The following is a 12,384-nucleotide window of genomic DNA, read 5'->3' on the forward strand; positions in this document are numbered from 1 at the left end:
CTCCCTATTTGCCACACATTGGTTAAAATTCTACCTTCTGTGGTTACGTGAAGTAAAGTAACTGCCTGCTTCCTTACAGGACAGCTCCTTAAATGCTTGAAGGCAATTACCAGGTAACAATTCAGTGAATCTGTTATTATTTGAGGCACCATCTCTTTGGAGTGAGACATGGATTTAATATATAACTCCGGTTTATAGTTGTGTTTCTTTAGGCAATTTGCTTAATCTCTTTGTGTCTGATGTTTTCATTTGCAAAATAGGAACAATCTTGCATGATTAAATCAGAAGATATGTGGGAAGGGCCTAATATGGTGCCTACAATGTAGATCAAGCTCTATTTCAATAAGTGACCATCAATCCTTGTCTTTGTGGTTGTAGCAGGTACCTCATCCTTGGGTGATTAATACAATATACCCTTTCAGAATATTTTTAAAAATCTGTATACCTGAGAATAATATTAATAATATTTAATATCCATATACCTTAACACCCAGTCAGCTGGGCTTTGAAGGTACAAGTAACCCTTAAAAACAAATATACTTTCTTCACTTAAAAAGACTTAATACAAGGGAAAGTGCTTAATGCACTACTTTTACTTAATGTACTACTTCACTGAAATAGTTGGGTGGATTGTAATTTTATACAGCTTGAATTTGTCCAGCCAAAGACTGCATAGAAGAATAAGGGGGATAAATAAGAAAGCAAGGAACTCTTAAAATTAGTTCACTTACCTGTATGAACATGAAATTTATAAGAAAATTAGTTTGATTTTATAATTAGCAAAATATTCCAGTAGCAAAGGAAACCAATACTACATATAGTATTATTAATGTTCTAGAGTAAGAGAGTTAAATCAGATTATCCCTAAGAACAGTCCTATTTTTTCTTGTTACTGTTGCAGTATTTTTATTAAATATATTTTTAAAAAGAAACAAACTCATTCTGTTGCCTTTTGTTTTCAGAACTCAAAGATCTTATAAATAGTGGCAACTTATAAATATACAAGTGGGCTGAGGGACTTTCACCCTCTAAAGTGGATTCCTTTTAAATATAAACTAAGACTTCATGCAGATGGTTTGAGAATCATTTTATGTGTTTGTTTAGACTTGAAGATTTCTTCTTCTTTTCTGTTTGATATATTTTGTGGATTAGCAAACTCCATTTTTTTTTTTTTAAGAAAGTGTAAACTTCAGCGGAGGTTAGTTCAGAATTAACAGTGGACTTAAATCTGTGGGTTTTAAATTAATGGCGTTTTATTATATGGATTGAAAAAGTATGTAAGGGAGTAGCTTTTGGAAATGGCATGGCTTATCTGCCCTGAGTGCCTTTATGTTTCTCTTTATAGGTAATGCTGAAATCAGGCACAAACATACTCTACTGGAGAACTACAGGCATCCTTATGGGTTCTAAGGCGGTCAAGCCTGTGCTGGTAAAAAATATCACAATTGAAGGTATTTCATGGCATTCTGTTTTAGCAGTCACCAGTCACATCTTATAGTTAGTGAAAATATTTATTAAGTTTTGGTTTGGCTGGCTCAAAGGTTTATAGAACAGAAATTAATATGTTAGGGAATCATATAGGTCTGGAGACCCTGGTTTTACTCCCGAGAAATCAACAGTTGTTTTCTTTTTTTCTCGTACCATTGAACTAAATTATTTAATCATCGCAAGAAAAGTAAACATGATGACAATTTTAGATGTCTGTAAACAAAAACAAAATGTCTCTGTGTTAATAAGACCCTATTATTCCTCTGAGAAATGTCTGTTGTGCCAGACATTGGGCTTACCAGGGAACTGATGACCTAGTCACTGCTATATCCATAAAAATAACAATAAACATCTTGACCTGACTCTTTCCTAAACCTTTTATGCTTCTCTGAGCCAACCGGGTAATTTCTGGCCCAGGAGAGCAGTCGATGGACCCTGGCATGGTTCATTCTCAATTAGGAGTATTTTTAATTAAAGCACTGATTCTCCTTTATTAAACTTTGGCCTACATTTTAATATGTTCACTGTGGGCTTGTTCCGTGAACAATGTGTTAACTCATTAGTCACTAGGACATCTGCTGGCAAAGGCTGGAATTACAAACCAGAGAAGTCAAGCCATTCCTAGGTCTTACCTGTGACTTAATAAGCAGTGGGAAAAAAAAGGGAACAGGTTACCATAAGGACCAGATAATTATAGGCCTATAGAATTGGAGGGAACCTTAGGGTTTATCTCATTTTTGAGTTAGTGGAGTTGTCTTTTGACAGCTCAGTTAATACAAGTATTATACCTCTATCAAATCATCTCTTATTTGTTTGCTGACTTGATGGTGCAGTTCCTTGTACACAATAAATGCTTTCTTAGTGCTGGATGAATAAGATAAAAGATTTGGGCTGACCTTACTGTTCCTATTTCTCCCTCACTTCTGGGTAAGAGCAGAAGTAGGTGCTGATTTGCTTGTTGGTATTGGGTCCCCCGCCCACGCTCTGTTTTTCATTACCGCACAGGGGTGGCGTACACATCAGAATGTTTTCCTTGCAAGCCAGGCACATTCAGCAACAAACCAGGTTCATTCAACTGCCAGGTGTGTCCCAGAAACACCTATTCTGAGAAAGGAGCCAAAGAATGTATAAGGTGTAAAGACGACTCTCAATTTTCAGGTAGAACTAGTTTATACTCTGCTTTTTTCTTTCTAAATGTATGTTGGTCAAGTGTACATTTATAAACCAGAAGTCACCCATAAAGTATGACAGCAGTGGTGGCTGAAACCAAAGTGCTGAAGTGAATTGATGTTGAATGGATAAAATATGACATCTTATCCCTTTCTGCATGACTTTCCCCAATATAGGTCTATGATTTGTTTTTCTATTCCACACCCCACAGGTAACTGCTATGGATATGTTTATACTAATCTAAAAATGTTTACACTTTTACATGATTTGTTGGTGTAGAGACATACATAGAAACTTCTAATTTGTTCCAAATTTCCTATGTACAACGATGATGGAAGAAATCTAATATCTTCTGGGAAAAAGTGTGATATACTACTCCGTGTGTATCAAAGAAACACTTATTGCTCTAGGGAAAATAAAAATATAGGCATTTATTTTCTTTAGACCTAGGTAGTTCTACCTAAATTGCCCTGGTAAGTTTAGTTGTACTTTTTAGTTGCTTTTTCTGTTTTGCTTTTTTGCCTTTTCTTAGAGTCACAAAATAATTGACCAATTTCTGAAACGCTTTTTTTATGTTGCAGAGGAAGGATCCAGTGAGTGTACAGAGCGCCCTCCCTGTACCACAAAAGACTATTTCCAGATCCATACTCCATGTGATGAAGAAGGAAAGGTACCAGCAGTGTTGCATCAACTCCATCCCATATTTTTGCAACCTTATTTCCAATTTGAGCAGACTCTAATTTGTTCGTGAGAGATATTTATGACACGCGTATGTAAGTGTAAAGAGGAAATTTTAGAGTTTAGGGTTTGAAGTCTGCCTTCCTGGCTTTGAATTTCAAATATACCATTAAGTCCTGTGGGCAACTTATTTGATGTCTCTAGGCCTCAATTTTTTTATTTGTATAATACGGATGATATTGGCACCTACTTTATAAAGCTGCCATAAGAACATTCAAGATATTTAATGTAAAGTTCCTAGCTCAGTGCCTGTCACATAGTGCTCAATAAATTACTGCTACTTTTAACAGTTATATTTTTTCCAGAAGTAATAACATGAGAGAGAGCACAGCCTTAAAATGTGTAGTGTGACTCACAGGACGGAAAGTTCTTGTAACTTCTCTTTAATTATTTGGTTACTCAGTAGGTTTTGTCAGTAAAAACCATGCAGCCATGGGCTATTTGGTTATGGTAGATTACTGTGTAATTGCATTGAGAAAATGCAAGTAAGTACCATATAAATGGCACATAGCCAGAGGAAAAATGCACACATGAGCTCTGCAGTTGACCTGCTCTCCTTTTAATTAAAGAATTAGCCTACAGCAGCCTGTGTCAGTGAGAGGAAACTGAGATCAAAGTGGCTGCTATGGAGCGTTGCTTCTTTATGTTTGCATCTTTGAAATAATGACATTTATTTTCTTGACTTAGTTTGGAAAGCATATATAGATGTCAGGGAATTTATTACTTTCTTCTCTTATTTTTGCATCCCTAGATTCTAATCTAGATTGTTATATTATTATTAAAATTATCTTAGGTCCTTAAGTTTTTTTAAGGAATATTATTTTGAATTGTTAAGAGCAAGTACATTCTAGTTTAAATTAGTGGCAAGTTGCAATGATAAGAAGTACAACTATTACTTTCAGTAAGAACAGTAACTGAAACTAACAGCTGTTAACTGACAAGGAGTTGTAAAGTAAGGTCCTGATAGTCCTATCATAATGCCAAGTAAGAGCGATTTTTTAGAAAATATGTGCAGAGAGGTACCATTAAGGTGAATTGAAAAGTAATTTGGATTATGTTTGTTTAGATAAACTTTTCTTAGCTAAACTTGCCTTATTAATAAGTAAGGCAAAAGTCAATTTAGTTTATTTTATGTAATAATCAGTTCAATGTTACTGAGGCTTAAAGGAATGGGATCTAATGTAAAATAGGATCTTGTCTTATCTACAATGAAAATATACAAAAGCTGTATTTTTATTATGTTAATTACATCCATGAGTATAATGGCAGTAAGTAGTGTGACAAAATCTGTTTGACCTGGGCCTAATGGATGTAAGACCGTATATTAAATGTATATGCAGAATACACACATATGCATAGACACATATGTGTATATGGGTGTACGCACAGGCATGCTGTATACACACATACACACAAATTATGTTTTTCTGTTGGGTCTGAGTGAAATTTGAACATGTTCTTGGTATAGAAGAAAACAATGTGCTAGTACTTTATAAACTCAGTGATTTTTTTTTAAGAAAAGCGATTTAAGACATTTCAAGATAAATGTTTCTGGCTTCAGAAGTAAAGCAATGGGGACTTAGTGAAATAATATTTGGAATGAAGTTTAGATTGCATATGTGAATTTGAAATTTTTTGTGGTAACATTTTCATTTGTTCTGGTTTCATCTTTTAAAATGGCATTTTAGTGGGGTAAAGTGGCATGCACCTGTAGTCTCAGCTACTTAGGAGGCTGAGGCATGAGGATTGCTTGAGGGCAGGAATTTGAGGCTGCAGTGTGCTATGATGGCACCTGTGAATAGCCACAGTACTCCAGCCTGGGCAGTGTAGCAAGACCCTGTCTCTTTAAATAAATACATAAATAGATATTTTATTCTTGCTGAGAATAGCCTGGTGATTTGCCAGTGGTTTAATGATGTTTCTTGGGTTGTTCAATGACTATGTTTTGGTTCTCTCTGTCCTGTTATGTTCTCTTTAATCTTATTTTGCCCTACTTGGAGAGGATCAAGTTGATTGACAAGGAAATCAGATATTGAGGCATATAGATTCCAAACATTACCATCGACATGACATAGGAGTGTTACAAGTTTTCTGTATTTATTTTGAATCTTAGTTTAAAATAGATTGCTTAGATTTCTTTCTGCCTGTGGGGGAAGTTTTTCAGGAAAATTTTAATTGGTAATTGAAATTATTCTAATCCTAATTAAGAGATTCTTATAAACATCATGAGAAATGTGAAATGGCTTGCTCATTCATACTTTTAGTAAATCTTTACTGAGCACTGGTTATTTACAGAATACTGGGTAAGGAGGGCAGAGCTAAGGATAGAAGAAAAATGTAAATGTCTCCATAGATGTAGAGCAGTGGCTGTCAAACATTAGTGTTCATCAGTCTCACCTGGAAGGCCCTGTCCCAGATTTTCTAATTTAGTAGGTCTGGAGGAAGGCCTGAAAATTTACATTTCCAGGAAGGTCCCGGGTAATTCTGATTCTGCTGGTCCAGGATCTCAGCACTTAGAGAACCACTGGTCTAGACTCTAGAGGAAGAGATAAACAGTCAATCAAAGAAAATGAATTATTATTTCCAATTGGGATTAGTGCTACAGCAGAGAAGTTTGAATTTTATGAGGTTCTTACCCAGTCTGGGAAGACCTCAGCCTGTTTTTAAAACTGGGCAAGGCCATGGAAGGAGAGCATTTTTGATAGAGGGAGCGGGATGGTGAAGACCTGACATGGGAAGGAGCATGGTATATTTGAAGAACTAAAAGGATGTGTGACCAGAATGTGGGGATGTGGGCAAGGGATTGCATTAGGTGCAGTTAATGACATAAGCTATTGCTAGAAAAGGCATGGTTTCATAGGGCCATATTAGGAATTTTGGCCTTTATCATAAGAGCATTTAGAAATCACTGCAAGTTTTTTGGTATCAGAGTGATGCAATGTGATTGGGTTTATACTTCATATAGATCCCTTTGGCAGTGTTTTATAAACAAGATTAGAAGGGGACTAGAGAGGATATGAATGAACACTTAGAAGTCTCATAATGCCCTTCTCCCGGTGAGAGAAGAAGGAAGTGAACGATGGTAAAGGGAATAGACAGAAGAGTATGGATTAGAGAAATAGGAAGTAAAGTTCACAAAATGTGATGGTTGATAAGATGGAGGGGGAGGAAAGTATTAAAGGTGGGTTGGTAAAGGTACTATTTGGTTAGAGAAAAGGTCTGGAGGCAAGGAATGAAAGCCCATGAGTACAGTTTTGACCAAGTTGTGAGATGGGGCAAGAGGAGATATTGGAAGGGCTATTATGTACATCAGTCTAGAGCTCAGTAGAGCATCTGGGGTAGCTGTGTGAATCTGAGAATTATAGCAAATAGCTGGCAATTAAAGCCTTGGGGTTGGGTAAAAGTTTGCAGGGAGATCATAGAGTGGGCTTAGAAGTAAGCTAATGCTAGGAGAGATGAACAGGGATGATGCCTTGAGGAAAATGGCTGGAGAAGTGGGAGAAACCAAGGGAGTTACTGTCATAGAGTATTTGCAGAGATTAGAGTGGTTAAGAAGGCTGATGCTCCTGAACAATCAACCTAGATGAGGGCTGAAAAGCATCCATTGGATTTGGCAACATTGAATTAAATGGTGGCTTTAAAGAGCCGTTTTAAAACATGGAAACCAGGTTGAATTGAGTGAAGAGATACAAGGATTTAAATCTCCTAATATATACAGTAAGGCATTCTCTCACCAGATATTTGTGGGACTTACTACGTATCAAGTTGTGTAAGGCACTATACAGATGTAGAGAAGTAAACAAACATGGAGAATTACTAGGTGTTCTTGGCCCATGCTTAGGTTATGAAAGTCTCAAGGAGACAAAACATTTTTATATGACATTATTCCCTGTGGTAAATAAATGAGGTTTCCTAAATGTGGCTTACTTGAATTAAAGCTTAGTATATGCAAAACAGAGATGTATAACATAGATAAATTAAAGAATATTCACTTCTCAATAAGCATTCACTACAAAATTATCTTAAGTAGGGAGCTGAAATTTTTATGTATGCTTTGTTTAAAAAAATTAGTGCCCACTTCTTACATAAAATGAGGTACATTCATATAGGTGCACACAAGCACATATACAAATTCAGTGTTTGATGTTTTAACTCAAAAGAATGCTGATCAGTGATTTTACCAACAAACCTAGTCCCCTAGAAGATGAAGTCTTTCCCTGTTCAATGTCATGAAACAAATACATGAAACTGAAAGTGAATGTCAAGCAATGCAGGCTTTATTCGAGGGTCATGGAATTGAGAAGTGGGAGCATGGCTCAAAAATCAATTTCTCTATTAGTGAGGGGTGAGGGAGTTAAAATATAGGATTTCTCTAATGAAGGGGTTGGACATGAAAAGCGAGGGGAGGAATATTCATGTGTTTTCCAGAAATCCGCAGTAAACTTCCTGGAACTAGAGTGCTGCCTTCCTTTTTGTCCTTTTATGGCTTCTTTGGGCCATTGTCATGGCAATTGTCATGGCACTGGTGGGAGTGTCACTTAGTATGGAAATAAAATTGTGAGATTATAATGAAACCTGAGATCTTTTAAGTCATTTGGTCATCTATCTTGGTTCTAACCAGTCTCAGCTGGTCTGGTTACAAAGGGAACTTTTTATCACAGGCATCCTGTTTCTTAAAGATAAGCAGAATTAGGGCAGGGTGGAAATTCAGCTATATTATGTAGGTAACAGTGACACTGGGCAAGAGTTAATCAAGAGAAGATGTGTTTTAATGTTAGCAGGATATTTGACAGAGCATCTCATGATTTCCTTATGGATAAGATAAAGAATTGTAGACTAAATGATATAGTTAAGTGGATATATGACTAACTGAAGAATCACATATAAAATGTTTGATTTGATAAATGAATATCAACTTGGAGTATAGTATTGTATATATATATTTGATATATTTATATATATATTTGCCATAGGAATATAAATATAGCAAGTCATTTATACATACTGTAACTCATACAAAGAAGAATATAAGTCAGATGAGTTATTTTCAACATTTTATTTAAAAATGATTAACTTCATAAAGACATTAAGAATATGTATATCAATTTGTGAATCAATAAAGATAAGAATGATAAAATTAAGATTCAGAAAGACTCCAGTGTGTTTGAACAATGAGCTCAAATTAGTAAAATCACAATTTATTTGTGTGAAAGAAACTCTCAGATATAAAAGGGCTGAGAAAAGAGAAAATAATTACTTGCAAAGAAGATTTCCAGGGAAATCCAAGCTTTAAAAGACCTAGATCACCAAATAAAAAATGCAACAGCTATTTAAAGTGGGGAAAATCCTTCCGCCACAAGAATACAAAGAATAGTTTTCAATTAAGCTGTTTATGGTTAAAAACAGCAAGTTTCTCACTTGTGTATCATATCCACAAAGGTTGTCTCATATCCACTACAAAAAGGAGTGGAGAAAAGGTTATTTTTGTGTGGGAGCTAGTAAACAGAAAAGACTTAAGATTTTATTTATTTTGGGTATTACACTAAGGCAGAGTAACCTGTGCAGTGTTTGTCTCCCCGCCACCCCCCTATTGTGAGACATGATTCACATGTTTCCTTTCAATGGGTGCTTGGGGATGATTATACATTCTCTAGTAATGAATTTAAAAAATATGTTTCAGAAATTGGATGGGAGCCCTGACTCAAACCAATGTAAAACTGAGGAATGGAGAGGGGAGGAGGCAGGAGCCTGTTGACTCATTTAACTGGGAAGTCAATATAGAACAAATTATTTTAAGATGTTCTCTTGCTGTATAATGCTAATATTCTTGGCTCAATTTGATTTCCTTCTCAGGCAAGCCCTTTCTGGTGTTGTAAGATGCTCACTGTCATCTCCACCCAAGCCACTATTATCCTCACAGCTCTTGATACTACAAACACTGACTGAAGCTTCAGAAAATACTCTGATTGGCCTTGCTTGAATCATGAGCCCATAGCCAACCAATAATTCTCACCAGGAGTGTTGGATACTTTGATTGGATGTCTTAGTTCACCTGCAAATTCCTGTAGCTGGGGAGGCCAAACTCTGTAATTCCCAGTTCCTTTCAGCATCACACAGATCAGTTCCCAATGAGAAAAAGATGGTTACAGTTACCAGAATAAAAAGAGAATGATTTTTCACAGGTTCATAGAAATCATATACTCTTAAATATCATAAATAGGTCTGGCAAGATTGTCTTGGTATACTGAGAATTTCCATGGAAATTTGCACATACCTTCTTGATACTTACATAGAGATTATAGATTAAAAGATCACTTTATCACAAATACTTAATCATTTCCCTTACCAGATTCTCAGCTTCCTGTATACAGGGACTGGTTCTTACTCATTAAAAAAAAATCTCTAAGCCTAGTATAGTACCTAGCACATAGAAGATAGTGAAACGTCTGTTGAATTAGTGAGAATTAGTAAATGAATGAGTGATTGTCACATTTTGAGTGCTGTGTTCTGTCTTTGGCATACAGTATGAGAAAATTTTGACAAAAGGGGAAGAATCTAGAGGACAGAGGCCAGGATATTTTGTATAAAGTATGATTGAAATATTTGGAAATATTTTTTTCGGGTAGAAGGAAAGACAGCAAAGGATGGAAAATCATGATCATCTTTGTGATGTTTTCTACTTGTCTTACAGAGATTTGATATCTTTCCTTTGGGCACTCATGGCATTTTGTGTTTCTTTTGGAGAAGATGATGATGAGACAGTAATTATTGTAACAGTAATGGTAGTGTTAATACCACAAGCAGCTATCATTTCCATATTTGTGAACGTACTGTCTTCATATGTGCATGTGTGTGTATATATATGTGTATACATATTCAAACATTGCCTCTAATTTCTTTCAACATCTGTGTAATTTAGGCATTCCTGTACCCAGTTTTCAGATAAGAAAACTGAGGCTTGATGAGGTTAAGTAACTTCCCCATGATCATAGCTAGTCATCTCTAGTCTTAGGTCTGGAATTCTAACTCAAATAGTCTGTTTCAAAATGTAGTGCTTTGTATCCCCTTCATGTTTTCCAGTTTTTACATTATAGTAGCTGTGAACCTGTCTTATCAGTATTAGACTACAACCTTTTTCAGAGCAGTTTGCCTAATTCTTGAATCTCCCATAGTACTTTGTCCTATGCATAGTAGGTACTCAGTGAGAATTTCCTTAATAGGGTATTTCAAGTATTTGAAGGGAAATTTTAGAAAAGAAGAACTCAGGTGAACTTAGAGAAGGTAAATTCCAGTGGGATGTAGTGATGTTCTAACAAACAGAGCTGCCCAATACTGGAATGGCATGTTTTTTCAATTAGGGAACTTTCTGCCGATGCTCAAAGAGTGCCTGGTAGGGAGGATGTTTTAAAAGGGAGCCTTCTTAGAAGGAGGCATTAGGCTATACAACTTCTTCATCTCTGAAGAGGTGAACTCCAGATCACAGAGATTTTGCTAGTGGCTTGATATTCAAATGTCTTATATTTTATTTGCCTTTTAATGATCTTCAGTGTTGCAAATTATTCCAAATGCTCAATGACTGTAACACGGTACTTCTAAATTATATAGCAGGACAAAGATATAGGGGATATTAAAAATAGGGTATAAAGGGATTCAGTTTTTAGATCTGCCTTTCTGTGCACAGGATTTAAGCAAGTCAAATGTACTTAGAGCCTATGTTTCTAAGATGGGAGAACATGGAATTTCTCAGAGACTAGGGATTTCTGAATGTGTTTAAAATAAAATTTTTCTAATAGTCTGTTTTTAACACTTTTTTTAAAGCAGCTTTATTGAGATATAGTTCTCATACCATATCATTCATTCATTCAATGAGTATAATTCAGTGTTTTTAGTATAGTCACCACAATTTAATTTTACAACATTTTCTTGATTAAAGCCCTGAACTGCCAGTAAAATGTTAAATTTCCATGGTGTCTTCCACATAAAGGCAGAAGATGGTCAAAGCTGTTAAGTATTTAGGGGATGTATTAGTCTGTTCTCACACTGCTATAAAGAAGTACCTGAGACCAGATAACTTATAAATGAAAGAAGTTTAATTGGCTCATGATTCTGCAGGCTGTACAGGAAACATGGCTGAGGAGACCTCAGGAAAATTATAATCATGGTAAAAGGGGAAGCAGGCATGTCTTACATGGCCAGAGCAGGAGGAAGAGAGAGAAGGGGGAGGTGCCACACATTTTTAAACCAGATCTCATGAGAACTCACTATCACAAGAACAGCAAGGGGGAAATCTGCCCCCATGACCTAATCACCTCCCACCAGGCCTTACCTCCAACACTGGGGATTATAATTCAACATAAGACTTGCATGGGGACAGAAATCTAAAACATATCAGAGGAGAAGGAGGTAAACACATGGGAAAAGAGAAAAGCATCAAAGTCTTCATAGAAAAGGAAGGTAGGTGAATGCTGATATGTATTTGGGCAGGCTGATGACCTACTTAGCACAACTGTACATGTTGAGCATGGCTTTGAAGGAGGAGTCAGATACAAGTTGGCAGCATGGTGTGGGTAATTCCAAGAGAGACAAATGATGAGTGCCCAGTGGCTTGCAACTGGAAAAGATCAAGGTTTGAGACAGCCTGGAAGATAAGAAATTGCCTGCTTGGCTGAGACCACCTGAGCCAGAACATCATGGAGCACAAGGCAGTTAGGTTAGGGTCAGTTGGTAGACCTTTTAAAAACACATGTAATTTAGCCCTGATGAGTTCAGCTAATCTATAAAGACTTAGTGCATTTGTGAAGTGACAACTGAAATAAATCAGACAACTGTGGACAAAGCCAGTCTCAAAATTTGCCTAAATTTTAGTCCTCCCAGTTCTGAGTTCTGTTTTTATATGAGAATCTATGAGAATCAGCTTTCAGTTGATACCTCTGTGTGTTTTCAAAAATGTGTTTTTTTTCATGCTATATATGAATACAGAGACTGGAT

At 36.1% G+C, this 12,384-nt stretch overlaps 1 protein-coding gene across 13 annotated transcripts in view; it reads left to right on the top strand.

The window, feature by feature from the left end:
• The window catches only part of ELAPOR2 (endosome-lysosome associated apoptosis and autophagy regulator family member 2), a 276,913-nt gene that overhangs the window by 120,163 nt on the left and 144,366 nt on the right, over positions 1 to 12,384 (top strand). For 12 of the 13 annotated variants that reach the window (XM_063634909.1, XM_055272846.2, XM_063634921.1 and 9 more), the window contains 3 exons: positions 1,346 to 1,451; positions 2,494 to 2,646; positions 3,240 to 3,328. In XM_063634909.1, the coding sequence (XP_063490979.1) occupies positions 1,346 to 1,451; positions 2,494 to 2,646; positions 3,240 to 3,328 (348 nt within the window). Of the gene's footprint in view, positions 1 to 77; positions 114 to 1,345; positions 1,452 to 2,493; positions 2,647 to 3,239; positions 3,329 to 12,384 lie in introns of those variants that run through there. The other variant, XM_055272852.2, reaches the window with a different exon arrangement.

The sequence above is a fragment of the Symphalangus syndactylus genome, chromosome 3 (genome assembly GCF_028878055.3).
Source record: "Symphalangus syndactylus isolate Jambi chromosome 3, NHGRI_mSymSyn1-v2.1_pri, whole genome shotgun sequence".
Taxonomy (NCBI): domain Eukaryota; kingdom Metazoa; phylum Chordata; class Mammalia; order Primates; family Hylobatidae; genus Symphalangus; species Symphalangus syndactylus.